Consider the following 13,279-nt stretch of genomic DNA (forward strand, 5'->3'; position numbering starts at 1 on the left):
GTGTTTCAGGGGGGTTATTTCCCGTTGTCCTTCTTATCTGGGCCTCTATGGAGGCACAACAGTCCCAGCAGGGAGGGAGGACACGGCTTGAAGCCGGGGATCACAACTTCCACCATGCAGCACCTCAAGAGGTGCCATCAGGGAGGGGGACTAGGGTTAGGGTTAGGGCTCCAGGGCAGCTCAATGCACAGCCCAGCCACGCTGGTTTGGATGTCACTTGACAGCCGGTGCTGGTCTTTGCTCAGGGATGGGATGCTTTTGATCCCCATCCCTCTTCCCACCCCACGGGCCCCACTTCCACGCTCCAGCTTGCTCCGACAGGGAGCCTGAGCATCCTAGGAGAGGATGTGGGATGGATTTCACAAGCTGGTGGACACGCATCAGGTACATGTGGGCACATTTTATTCTCTGGATGCATTTGCGCAGCGTTTCTGCTCAACAGCCAAAGCTTTATTGATTCCAAACCAGGACCCTTCTCCCCCCTTCAGATTTCTATGTACCCCCTTTCCCACCCCTCAACCGCTCTTTTGCTTCCATTTGGATTATTATCCCTGCTTGGAGTCTGTTGTCTCAGAAGCCACCAACTGACAATTCATTCAAGTTTGGTTTTTCTCCCCGAGAACCATATAAATTACATGCAAAACATTGTACATAGAGATTAATATCAAAATGCATTACAGATCAGGTGCACTTGAAGCTGGACTCTAGGATATGGCAAACACACCAGGGTACATATTGCTTTGAAACCACCATTGTTTTTTGTTTTAATGTCATGCATACCACGTAATAGTCTTTTGTTTTGTATTTTTGGGTTTTTTGTACAAAAATACCAGTGCTTATTATACTTAGTTACTGGAAAAGAAAAAAAAAACAACTCAGGTCTGCGTGCCCTCTTCAAAAGAAAGGTTTGTTGTGAGAGCATTGGATAAATATATATACACACACATAAATGTTGATTTAATACTGTATATATATATATATTTATTTAAGGGGAGGAAATAAACTAAAGGCAGTTTTAGCCATGGGCTTTGCTGAAGGAAACCTCCATTCTGTTGTTGAGCAGGAGGATAACAGAGGCAGAGCCCGAGATCAGCCCGGCTCGGTGGCAGGGTAGCAGAGAGATGCTGGAGAGGAACAGCCAGGCATTGCCCTGCAGGTAGGAGAGCGGTCCCCCCACGTCACCGAGCCCCACTGGGGAGAGCTGGGATGCAGGAGGATGGTTTATGGGTTGATAAACTTGAAGGAGCTGGACCAAGCAGCGAGAAGCGATGGCAGACAGGTACATCTGTCCTGCGCCAAGAGGTACAAAGCTTGCAAGGACTCTTCTTTGATGTGCTTGGTCCCTGCAGGAGGGCAACGGCATCCCTGGAGCTGGGATGGGGCTTTTCCATTCACCCCAATGGCATGTCACCCCCGAGAAGCATTTCTGAAGGGGCTGAGCACTACAGGATGGCTACTCCTCGACTGGGGAAAGCCAGAGGCTGCCCATGCTAAAAGTTGGTTTAGTTTTTTTCCTTCTTGAGATTGTTTCAAAATTTTCCTCCAAGCTTATTGCACAAAAACCTTTGAAAATGAAGTAAAACCCCTGTGCAAATCAAAGGAAACCTCACCACAGAATGCAAATGCCTAAAAATGCCGGTTCAGCAACGCACACAGGACGTGGTGTAAATGTCTTTGGTACCAATCTGCCAATTTATTTCACATTAAAACCACCACCACCACCACCAGCGACCCTACTGTTATTAAGAACTGGATGCAAACGTATGTTCAGAGTGTTTTAATAACAAAGCATTCCAAGGCAAGTTAACACGGAGCACAGGGTATGACTTCGGTTCCTGTCTGGCATGGCACTCTCCCCCCGTGCACACTCGTGGCAGTTCAGACAAAGCAGAAAATAATAATATATATATATATTTCCCCCTTTTCAAGGCATGTTGCAGAGAGTCCCCACAAGTTCATGCTGCTTGACCATGCCTTTCAATGTAGAGCACCAATCTCCCCCAACTCTTTTGTAGCATCCTCAATAACTTAACCCAATCTGCTGCCAGTATATCACAGAAACTAAATAGGAAACATACTTTACAGGGAAAAAACAAAAGAAGGATGTATGCACAATAAACGTTGATACTTTAAGCAACCAGCCATACCAACATAATTTATATATATATATAAAAACCCCATTTCTGTCATCCAACTAACATCTAGTATAAAGATGGCTGCTTGGAGAAAAGGAAGCTGACTGGCATCCGCCTGTGAACTGCTGTCACACAGCCACGCGACTCAAGGCTTAGTTAGTTTTTTTTTGTCTTTTAAACAAAATACATATGGCTGACGTAAAAATATCCATTTCTGAGCTAAAGAAAACTATATTTTTTTATATCTTTTTTTTTGCATAATATTTATATAGAATTCTTCTTTCTCCCCCCCCCCCACAACGTGGAAACTAGAACAACAAAAATAGATCAACTCAGAAACAACCAGACCCATGTGGCAACCTTCTGGGAGTGACTTTGAGAGCCTCCAAAGTTGGCTTTTTGTTGTTGGTTTAAGTCTTTGCAACAGGTCTGAGGTATTAAAAAAATATCAAAAGAAAGAAAATTGGTGCAATTCCCCCCAAAGTATTTAATAAATATTTCTGTGTAAGAACACCATATTTTCACCTTTTTTTTTTCTTTTTTCTCAAATATTTAACATAGAAAAAAGTGATCTTTGAAGCAATGTCACCTTTAGTACAGCCTCAAACCCCACAACCACCCCTTTTGGCTCTCCTGTCGCCACTTGTGGGTAACCCCCCCCTGCCCTGCCCAGGGTAGGTCTCAGGCTCATGTATGGAAGGAACGGGGAGGGCAGGGGGCTTGACATTGAATTTGCAATTGAGATGGGGCAGTGGTGGCAATTTCTTCTTGCTGTTGGCAGTGTAGAGCCCAGCCTTCACCCCCTTTGCCAGCACCGAGCCAGGACACCTGGGAGAAGGACCTTTCCTCTGGGCAGGAATGGGGTGAGCTCGTACTTCCCTCCTCCCACCCCAAGGAAGGGACGAGTCAGTGCTGGGCTGGCAACAAAACAAAGACACTTGGTTTGTGTTGGTGGTTAAGGAACACTTATTTCTTGGCAAAGTACTGGGCCCTCGCGTGGCAGGTGGTGCTGCAGGCAGTGCTTGGAGAAGGCACGGGAGATTCTGCTGTGCGTTCAGAAAGGAAAGGAAAGAAGAAACCAGTCAGCCCCACCTCTCACTCAAAGCTCTCTGCTTCCAGGGATGGACGCTAGGCAAACACAATGATGTTGTACAGCCAGTTACAACGACATTCTCTCTGCTTCCAACCAAGCCAAGCAGGATGAAGGAGAGAAGGCAGTGGAGCTTCCTCCAGCCCTGCCTGCCTGGGGCCAGTAACCAGGGGTGCACCAGCAAGGGGAAGAAACTAAGCCTAAGCAAAGCAAACTGCTGCATCCTGCTCAGTCCCATGGCTTCACAAGAGGGTCAAGTTCAGAGGACACTGGGGGCCTCTGGTCCACTAAAACAGGACTCCTGCCAAATAGTTACAAGAGACCAAGGTGAGGCAGGATGCAGGGTGAAGAGATGACCTTCAAGAAAGCAGGAAGTGAGGCAAAGCCTCCATGCAGCACCTTTGCTGGAAGACCTGCAGCTAACCAACCAGCCAACCTGCACCTCGGGCAAATCAAGGGTCCTGCCATGGGTGCTAGAGCCTCCTCCCCTTCCACTGGCTAGAGCCTGAACCTGACTTACCCCTTCCACAATCGAGAGGTTGACCCACTGGAGTGTCAATAACCTGATGCTTGCTCTCCACTCAGCCTGCTAACGCTTGGGCAGCGATGCACAGAGCTGGTGGGCATGGCTGGAGCATCCTCTGGGGTTCCTCAGCAGTTAACCAGAGCTTGTACTCCAAGGCAAAAGGATTATTTAACCCAACAGTACAGACATGCCAGAACGGGCAGAAGTCCCTTTGCTCTTGCTGGCAGGAGCTGTTCAACCTTTGCAAGGCTCTCCCTTTCACAGCTCTTCAAAAGCAGAAGAGATGAATCTCTTAAGACTCCCCAGGAAGGAGCCCTTCTCACAACCATGGGTTTTTTCTTCACCACCCTTCCACTGCCAATTCACCTCCACCTTGCTTTGTAGAGAAACCAGAAGCTTTTACATCCAGCAAGGTTACAGCCAAGTCACCTTCAGTCCTTATCTACCAATGACTGCTTTGGAAACAGAGAGAGGAGTGTGTGCGTACACACATGGAGGAGGAACTGCAAAGGCTAGGTACCATTTTCAAGGTGGAAGACTGGTGTATACATCCCTGTATCTGTCAAACCTGTGAGTAAACACCTTCCCCTGGCTGGGTTGATTTTTCATTTATTTGTCATTTCTCCCCCACTTCTCACTGTGGAGTTCTTGGGGGCAAATCCCACAAGCAAAGAACAAACCCCAACATTAGAAGAAAACCCTAAAAACCACAAGTGGAGAAAAAAAAAAAACTAAAAGAAAAAGAAGAAATAAAAATCAAAGTCACAAATGCTCCCAGCCCTGAGGCTGAGCACGTGTGTGTAAGACTACAAGAACTTGAACTTCCTTTGAACATGCATTTTACAACGTGACCCCCCCCCCCCCAACAACAGACACATGGAGCCCAACTCTCGGAGAGGAAATAACCTGGCTGCTTCACTTGGGCGAGTACCACTGAAAATGAGGGATGGAGATGCACAAGTTTGGCTTCGCCTCTCTCCCAACACCCAGCATCATGGTACTCTGGTTCCCACTGCTAAATAATGGTAAAAAAAAAACCAAAAACCAAAAAACCCAAATCAAAACAACCCCCCCCAAAATGAAACGCCAAAATGATATACGTATGAGCAGTTTGACACGAAGTGACCGCAGTGTGTGATCAGTTACTGGTGCCGGTGTCACACAGGGCGAGGGGCGAAGGTGGAGGAGGAGAGGGGGTTCAAAGTTCTAAGGTCAAACTGATGTCTCCAAGCTGTGTAAGGGGCTTTCAGGCTCCGGGACGGTGAGCTCAGCTTGATCGCTGTCCACTGCATTGTTATTTCTGTTGAGGGGTGTAGATCCACCCAGGATACCCCCACCTCGCTTTTTGAGTCCGTCAGTCTCGGGGTTGTCTTCAGCGCCGTCAAGGAATGGTGTTCGAGGCTCATCTTCCTCCAGGATGAACTCTGGGTGAGTCATGAAGTTATGGATGGAGCTTCTGGATTCGGGTTTCTCGAGGCCTTCGTACAAGGAGCTACGGAACGCATTCACCACTTTGATCTGCCGGAGGCGAGGAGCGTGGGGGATAAACAGAAGAGGGGTTAGTATCTGCTATGAGGGGCCAGAGCTCCCAGGAGAAAGGCAAAATAACTCATAAAGACACAACAAAAAGCACAACAACAACAAGAACCACCACTGAGCAGACAGCTAAGTCGAAATGAAACATCTATGGTGAACTAGGAGGGCCAAGATGGATCAGACTCAGGCACTAGGTGTGTGATGGGGAATCAACCGACTATGGGGCGACTTCAGAAGCTGCAAGAAAAGACACAAAACAACTCAAAACCCACAACCAACCCCCACATCACTTCCAATGAACAGAAGCCAAAAGGCATTAGTTGTCATTATGGGTGCGCACGCGTATCTGTGTGTACAAACGAGGACAAGTGGAACTACGACTCAAAAAAGAGGTGGGTTAGACAAACAGCAGAAAAAAAACCAAACTACTGTGGGAGCCGTGTTGTGTGTGTTCTAGTTTGGGTTTAGACCTATAGAAAGGAATGGGCTTCAAAAAGGTGTCACAAACTTTTCAAGCCCATGTGAAGCAGCAGGTCCAAGTGGATGCCATGAGCACTAAAACTGGACCCAGCTAAGCATGCAAGAAGGAAGCCAGATCTGTGCGAGTTTGCCCACACGGCTGCCACCTGGATCCTGGGCTGGAGCTCTGGATCCATCCCTACATGCTGAAGAAGACCCAGCAGTTTCCAAAGGCCGTTGTTCTTTTGGATGCTCTGCACGAAAAATCAATCTCAAACTCTGCTAGAAAGCCTGGCCACACATCCACAGGCTGCCAGTCCTGCCACAAGCCAGACTCAGTGTGTTCCAAGCAGATCCAGAGCCCAGTTTGGACAACCGGGATATGGCTCTGCTACCTCCATAGCACTGGAAAGGAGAGGTCTGGAAACAAGCAAGTGGTGGATTCACTGATCCCTCCATTTGCTCTGGAAATCCAGCCTTGAGGCCTCCAGCTCTCGCCCTCCCTTGCAGCCAAGTCACAGTTTGGATGGATGGGTGACAAGCATCAGACCCAGTGAACAGAGGGGCAGGAGGTGGCAGCACCGTGGGGCTGCAGCAGAACTCTCTACCCCAGTGCAGCCACCGGCATGCATGAGCCAATGACTTGTGCATCCCAAGTGCAGCAGAGCTCCAACTGTCCTGGGTGAACTGGGGCTATCATCACTCCAGAAGACGCCAGAAGGCATCAACTGCAGGAGGGCGATGCGGTACGTGGGGTTCTGAAGCAGAGCTAACAAACCAAGCAGCTCAGGGTCTCCCAAGGGAACTGGGACATCTCCTGCCTTTCTAGAGGAGGAAGCTACTGACAACATTGTCAGCAAGCACGAAGCATCCTGCACACGCTCTCATGTGTCTTATGACAGCAAGAGAGGTCATCTTATGACCTGTTAAGCAGAGGTCATCTGGGACCAGGAGATCTGCTCCACTTCTCCTCTGGGAAGGAAATGCCTCCAGAACACTGTGAGACTTTGTTCAGCATCACTGAGCACAGCAAGGACATCGGTAACACCTCCCTGTAGCAGTGCCAGTCATCCTGCTCCATCTCTTGCCCCGTGGAAGCAGCAGGAGCTACCTTCATCTGCTCTCAACACTCAAGGAACCCAGTCCCCACTGTTTTCCCTGCATGGCATCCCTGGGGACTGAAGCTGGGGTGCAAAACGGAGGAGATCACACATCCCACAAAAAGGATGCTCCTCTGCAGCATCCCTAAGCTACACCTTGAGAACCTCCCCATCACCCAGCCACTGCCCAGGGAGCACAGAGCTGCTGATTCAGATATCCCCTTGCAAGGTGACAAGGCAAATAAAGATGTTTGTTCTGCCACTTCTTTGTGAATGGGCTGCAGATCTGGTGGGTGAACAGAGATTACACCCTTCTTCTTGGTGAGATGAGCTGGGTTAAAGTGTCCACCTTGGTCTGGTACACAGGCAGGATAGGAGGGAAGTCACCAACCAGCACAGCCAGCGAGAGCCTGCTGGGGATCTTTGGTATCAGCACAAACAGCATTCACAAAACCAGATCAGAGAGGCAGCCCAAGGAAGAGTCTCATGCCTGGATCCCTGGAGGTTTTACCTGGGAGATGCTCCAGGGCTCCCCTCTCAGGAGGGCTGAATCCAGTCTCCATCTGGCTCAGAGATGGTGCTGCCCTACCTGGGGCAGCAACGTGGCACCCCCAGGCACAGGCTCAGCACATCCCAGCTGGAAACAAACACACCAGCCCTGCACACACCAATGGAGCTGCACACGCACACATGAGCTGGATGACAAGCACTCATGAGGTGATGAGAGTGGGCCAGGTACCCCCCGGGATGCTGGAGCACCAGCTGGCCTGCAAAAGTGAAGATTTATGTAGCTGGGCCCAGAGATCCAGAGCTGTGTTTGCTGCACTAACCCCCACAGTCAGATCCAGGATAAATTCAGTGTTTAGTGTGAACGCACAGCACAAAGGAGACCACCAAGCAGGCCACCTTCAACCAAGAACCTGTCACATCATCCACGCCTTAACAACAGCAACTGCAAGCACTGATAAAAGCCCCTGCCCCTACAATGCAGTGTGCAAACTCAACTGAACCAACCACAACTAAGAGAGCCCAAGGGAACTGGGCAGCCTGGTACAAGCTTAGAGGCAGGAGTAGCTTCACAGAAGCCCTTCCTACCCCACCACCTCGAGCACTGGTGAGTCCAGACCCCATCTACCGCATCCCTGCCTTCAATAAACTTCAGCACTGCTCACAAGAAATCACTGCTCTAGCAATAAGCTTCAGCCACAGCTTTCCTGAAGCTTTTCTTACTTCGATTTAACTATCTCTGTCAGCAACTGCTGTGAAATTAATTCAGCTGTTCCCTTGTCAAAGGAACCCAACAGTAAGGAATTGCCTTCTGAAAGAGCAAAACCAAAACCAAAATCCTCCCCACTGAGCCAACATCCCACCTCCCTCCTTTCCACCCACAACCTGCACAACCTCCATCCTTCTCATTTCACACCAGTGCTGCAGCACCACAATGTGCTGGGCAAATCCCACTGCTCACATGGAGATGGGAATGACATCTTCTGTGGGCAGCCAGCAGCAGCTCCACCACTGACCCTGACTTGCTTTGCCCAGCTCCTTCAAAGCAGGGCAAAACCCCCATGGGAGACCAGCTCAGCCCTGCAAACCATCTCCTGAGGGTCATTCCTGAGATTCCTTCTCCTCCAGCACTCCAGAGGGGCACATCCCTCAGAAGTGCAGTGGAAGGCAGAGGGACACTGTTAATCTGTATGGAGGGAAGTGGAGCTTTGAGAGAGAGGAGAGGGAAGCAGCAGAGGGAAATAGAGAGAAGTCTAGGCAGGAAACAGAGGGAAGACTTAGCAACCTGGGTTAGCTTCTTGTCAAGCTGTTTGCTGCCTGGAAAGGCACAAGCTATCCAAGTTATCTAGTCCCTTGCTGCAGATCAGGGAGAACATTCATCCACAGACTGCAAAAAACCCATGGTGTGGTCTCACCCACCCAAGCCCACTACCCTGAGACCCCTCTAAGCCGGTTTTCTTTCCATTAGGAAGTCTCGGTGGTGCACGGATGCAGTCAGGAACAGAAGGCAGCTGCGCTGCTTCAGAAACACCGGGGTTAAACAGAATCAACATCAAGCATCAGCATCAGCTAAACAGAGAGAAAACAAAATGATCAGGAATTCTCTCTTCTCTCCCACAGTGCACAAACAGTGGAGACTGAAAGCTATTCCAAAAGTCACCAAAGGTCTTTCTTCAATAAGAGGAGAACACAGAAAATGACTGTGCAATAAAAAAAGCCAATTATCCAGGAAAGAAACACTACCTACGGCCAGCCTGGCACAGCCCTGAAGAGAGAGAATCCACGCTCATGTGCTCACAAGCCTGTATATACATATCACAATGAACACGGAGAGGGGCACTGCACCAGAGAGGGCTTTCCTTTGGACTGGAAGCCCACAGCTAGATCCAGGATCCAGCTTTCCCACTGGTGTTCAGCAGGGCCACGTTTTCCATCTCCATTTGCATGCAGAGAGTCGCGTATGTCTGGTCTGCACACACTGATTTGCAGCGTGTGCAGAACAAGCTGGGCACCGGTGGAGCCCGGTGCTGTCGCCGCCGAGCTCCAGGGCTCGCTCAGCCCCATCTCACACAGCATGCAAGCTCACAGGCAGGATGGGGATGCTGCTTGCTTACAAGCCAGCTCTCAAACAGCAGGTTGAGCTGCAAGGCTCCGGGCAGCTCTGATGCATCACCATGGGCCGGCTGAGCCGCGGTAACCGGCTGCTCACCCAGCCGAGGAGCAAACAGCCCTTCTCACAGCCATGCAAGAGGCAGGGAGCACACAGGCAGCCCCTTACCACGGCTCAGCTCATCCCAGTAGCACACTGACTGCTGTGGGAAGGTCTGAACGGCCACTCTGCCTCCAAACAGCTTTGGTAAAGCAAAGTCTCTGCCCATCCCTGCCCTCCTGGGGCATCCCAGGGCTGGGCAGAGCTGCATGGGAAGGCAATGACACCTTTTGGGTGCAGTGTGCCCTTTTCACAGCAATGCTTTTTAGTTGCTCGTGAACACAAAGGTTCTCTGAACTAGAACCACCAGTTTTGGCACCCCTCAGGAGGGTGGACTCAAACATCAGTCCTGCAAAGGAGGAGAAGAGGTAAAACTGGAGGAAGCAACATGGGATGGGGTGGGGGGAAAGGACCAGGGTTAAAGATGCAACTGCATAAAAACTATTCCTTTTTCAAACTGCTCTCCCGCCCCATCCTTCATTTGGGAAATGAGTGTGAGTCAAGGTTTAGAGGGAGAGAGAACAGGCTGGGTTAGGTTGGTGCAGGTGCTCTCTGTGGTTATTAGAAGTCATGCATTGTAATAGACTATCACTCACTGCCCACAGGAGGAGATGCAGCAGCAGCAGCAACAGCAGAAGTGGTGGGAGTGGAATTGACGGAGGAAAGAGCTACATGGGTTGGGCTAGAAACATTTTTTACATCGTGGTGCTGGCTCACGATGGAAGGCTGTCTCCTGAGGGCTCCCTGCAAAGAGGAGGCGCCGGTCTGGAATGTGTAAACTACGTCCATCTGCAAAGAACCAGAGAGTGAGATAGCGTCGCCCCGGCCAGAGACAGGGAGAGGGGATGGGGATGGAAGGGAGCAGGGAGGTTGGGCAGACACACAGGGACAGGAAGGAAGAAGGAGGATGGAGAGGTGGGGAGGAGGGAGCCCCCCACCCCGCACTCCCATAAACCCACACCGGGTTTGTGGCTGGCATTTCTGGGAGCAGAGGAGAGGTCCCAGGCTCACAGGGACAGGGCTTAGCCCACCACCAAGAAGGAGACTGTGGTGGGAGGGGAGCGACAGAGGCAACACCTTGGGTTATCCTGACAATCTGGAGGAGGAGCAGAGAAAGAGAGAGGGTGGGCAGAGGTGCGAGCTGGCAGCCGGTGGTCCGGAAAACTGCACTGGCAAAGGGTTTCTGGGCCCTCAGCCCCATGGGATGCACATGGGGGGCTGAATCCTGGGATACACGATGCTCCATGGCAGCCAGCCATGCTGGGAGATGTTCCAGCCTCTCCCCCAGGCTCACGCTCTGCACAGGACTTGCAGGGATGCAGCAAGGAAGCACCCTCAGTGGATGAGCCACAGTTGCTCTGTCATTGCGCACCGAGGCCAGAGGAACCCAGCAGCATCTAGGTACCACTGTGGCTTCCAGCCCCATCCTGACCAGAGCAGCCTCGGCTGCACAGCTCCTTAGGGAGGGACACCTCCTCCAGCCCCACATGCTCACCCTGGGGGTGTTTTACACACTGCTTCACTCCTCCAGGCTGATCCCCCTCCTCAGAGGGACCTCCCTTCCTGAGTGCACAGGAGTCCTGCAGGAAAGAGCCCTGTGCTCTCCTCCAACCCGCACCGAGTCAGGACAGAAGCCCCAGGATGCTCAGGTTGACCTGCTCGCTTCTCTGCTCCACGGCAGAGGAAGGAGCTGCTAAAGAGGCTCCAGGACCTGCCAGCATCCGGGACCGTCCTTCATATTGCAAGAGCTCATTTCAGCCCAGGTCCATCACGGCTGCAGGGAGATACCTGTGAGGCTCAGCCTCAGCAGCACACATGGCCACTGGTACTGCAGCTGTTCATATGCAACTGGACCCTTCCAAAGCAGCCCAGTGCTCCAAGCACATCTCTCAATGTGAATGAGCCACAGAGATCTGTCTGCTCAGCCCCATGCACTGCCCTGGGCTGCAGAAAAGCCCATCTGCCCCTTACCACAGGAAGGGAGTCAAGGCTCTCCCTCACCATGAAAACATCAAGGCAAGAGCTCACAGAGAAGCAAAGTTAACACAGCACAAAACGGCTGCTGTGCTGGCTCCGTGTCTTGGGCCACTTTGGTGACCTCCATCTGTTGGAGGAGCAGAGGAGGATGAACAGAAGGTTCAGAGCAGCCCTGCATGCCAGGGGACGTGGGGGACCTACAGCTTTCCTCCATGGGGCACCTCTGCCCCAGCGTCAAGGAAAGACAAGAGACAGTGATTCACTGCAGGGAACTCTCCCTGCCCTGCCCAGCAGCATTCCAGGGTTAAAAAAAACACCCTTTCAGGAAAAACTGAGTCAGAGAGAAAGAGCTGATGTAGAAAACCACATTAACAGATTGATTCTCCTCCCTTTCCTTGCTGTGGGGCCAAGAGCTCCAGGCCAGGAGACTGCAGACTGGCAGGGAGGGGTGGCAAGAGCCCTTGGCCAAAGAGCTGTCAGGAAGGACAGCAGAGGAGTGAGACCAGCAAGGGTCTCACGCAGGCAGATTCCTCTTGGGCCCATTCCCCTCTGGGAGCAGCATCCCCACAGTGACCAGGAGCAGCGTCAGAGCTGACACCTCCAAGAGCCCTGGAGGCTCCTGTGCCCTGGCCCCACAGCTTCCGAGCACCCTCCTCTGCTGCATGAGGTGCCCATCAGCAGCACATCCAGCCTCAGGCTGCGGGACACTGTGTTCCACATGGGAACAGGCTTGTGCCTCCCCTGGCCCAAACCCAGGCTGTCCTGCTTCCCCAACCAGAAAGGCACGGGTGGTGGGAGAAGTCTAGCCCAGGAGGTGATGGCATCCTCTGAGCAGCAGCCTCTATCCAGGCAGAGCCCCTGGAGAGAAAGAGAAAGAAGGAAAGAGAGAGAAGGAAGAGCCCCACCCCATCCCCACTGCCCCACAGTACCTGTGTCTGTATCCTATTGAGACCCCTGAACCACAGGATCTGCCCGCGCCGCAGCTCCATCTCAGCGTGGTCGATCTCGTCCACGTCTTCAGGCAGCTCCTCCTCTGGGATCTCCTCCTTGGTGATGCCATGCCCAGCTTCCTTCAGGAACTTCAGGTGGCTGGTTGGGACAGTGCAGATGAGCTGGGGAGAGGCAGGGAGAGAGCAGCTCCTTAGCTTGCAGGTCGGGGCTGCGTGGAGCCCACCACCAAAGGCAAGCAACGAACTGCCAGGACTCAGCTGGGACACCCGGATACCACTGCTTGGAAGCAGGGTGGGAAGAAGGAGCAGATGAACAACCTCTCCTCCTCACTGCTGGGATGGAGCATCCCCCCCTTGAGCAAACACCAGGGAGGATGAGGAGGGGAAGGCAGGCTGGGCTGCAAGTGCATGGCACATGGTGGGTTCTTCACACTGGCTCTTACCTGGCCCCAGAGGAGCTCTCCCACTCCGATAAAAATACACCAGAACCACTGGCTGAGGGTGAGCCCGGAGCAGCTGAACGGCTTCCCCCCAAACTCCACAATGAGGATCTACAGCACAGGAGAGAACAAGTCACACGAGGTCCCCTAAAGGCCACACATCTCTTCCCCCCTTCCCAGGGATCACAAGAGGAGCCAAGGACCTCAAATAGGACAAGGGGTGATGGGTTTAAACTGGAACAGGGGAGTTTCGGGTTGGAGATAAGGAAGAAGCTCTTTGCTGTGAGGGTGCTGAGGCACTGGCACAGGGTGCCCAAAGAAGTGGTGACTGCTCCATCCCTGGCAGTGTT

At 51.9% G+C, this 13,279-nt stretch overlaps 1 protein-coding gene and 1 long non-coding RNA gene across 7 annotated transcripts in view; one reads left to right on the forward strand and one right to left on the reverse strand.

The window, feature by feature from the left end:
• Window positions 1-1,049: 1,049 nt before the first annotated feature.
• Window positions 1,050-2,648, forward strand: LOC130594709 (uncharacterized). The gene is made up of 2 exons (XR_008971146.1): window positions 1,050-1,156; window positions 2,448-2,648. It is a non-coding gene; the product is annotated as an uncharacterized LOC130594709 (long non-coding RNA).
• ATP2B4 (ATPase plasma membrane Ca2+ transporting 4) overlaps window positions 1,763-13,279 on the reverse strand; it is a 44,193-nt gene continuing 32,676 nt past the window's right edge. For 3 of the 6 annotated variants that reach the window (XM_057400790.1, XM_057400788.1, XM_057400789.1), the window contains 3 exons: window positions 12,933-13,040; window positions 12,469-12,651; window positions 1,763-5,269 (listed from right to left, as the gene is read on the reverse strand). In XM_057400790.1, coding sequence (XP_057256773.1) covers window positions 4,964-5,269; window positions 12,469-12,651; window positions 12,933-13,040 — 597 coding nt within the window. In that variant the 3' untranslated portion in view covers window positions 1,763-4,963. Of the gene's footprint in view, window positions 5,270-10,158; window positions 10,352-12,468; window positions 12,652-12,932; window positions 13,041-13,279 lie in introns of all 6 variants that reach the window. The other 3 variants (XM_057400792.1, XM_057400791.1, XM_057400793.1) reach the window with 2 other exon arrangements.

This window comes from Pezoporus wallicus, unplaced genomic scaffold (genome assembly GCF_028554395.1).
Source record: "Pezoporus wallicus isolate ANWC-B61680 ecotype Strahan unplaced genomic scaffold, APGP_CSIRO_Pwel_v1 scaffold_7736, whole genome shotgun sequence".
In the NCBI taxonomy this organism is placed as follows: domain Eukaryota; kingdom Metazoa; phylum Chordata; class Aves; order Psittaciformes; family Psittacidae; genus Pezoporus; species Pezoporus wallicus.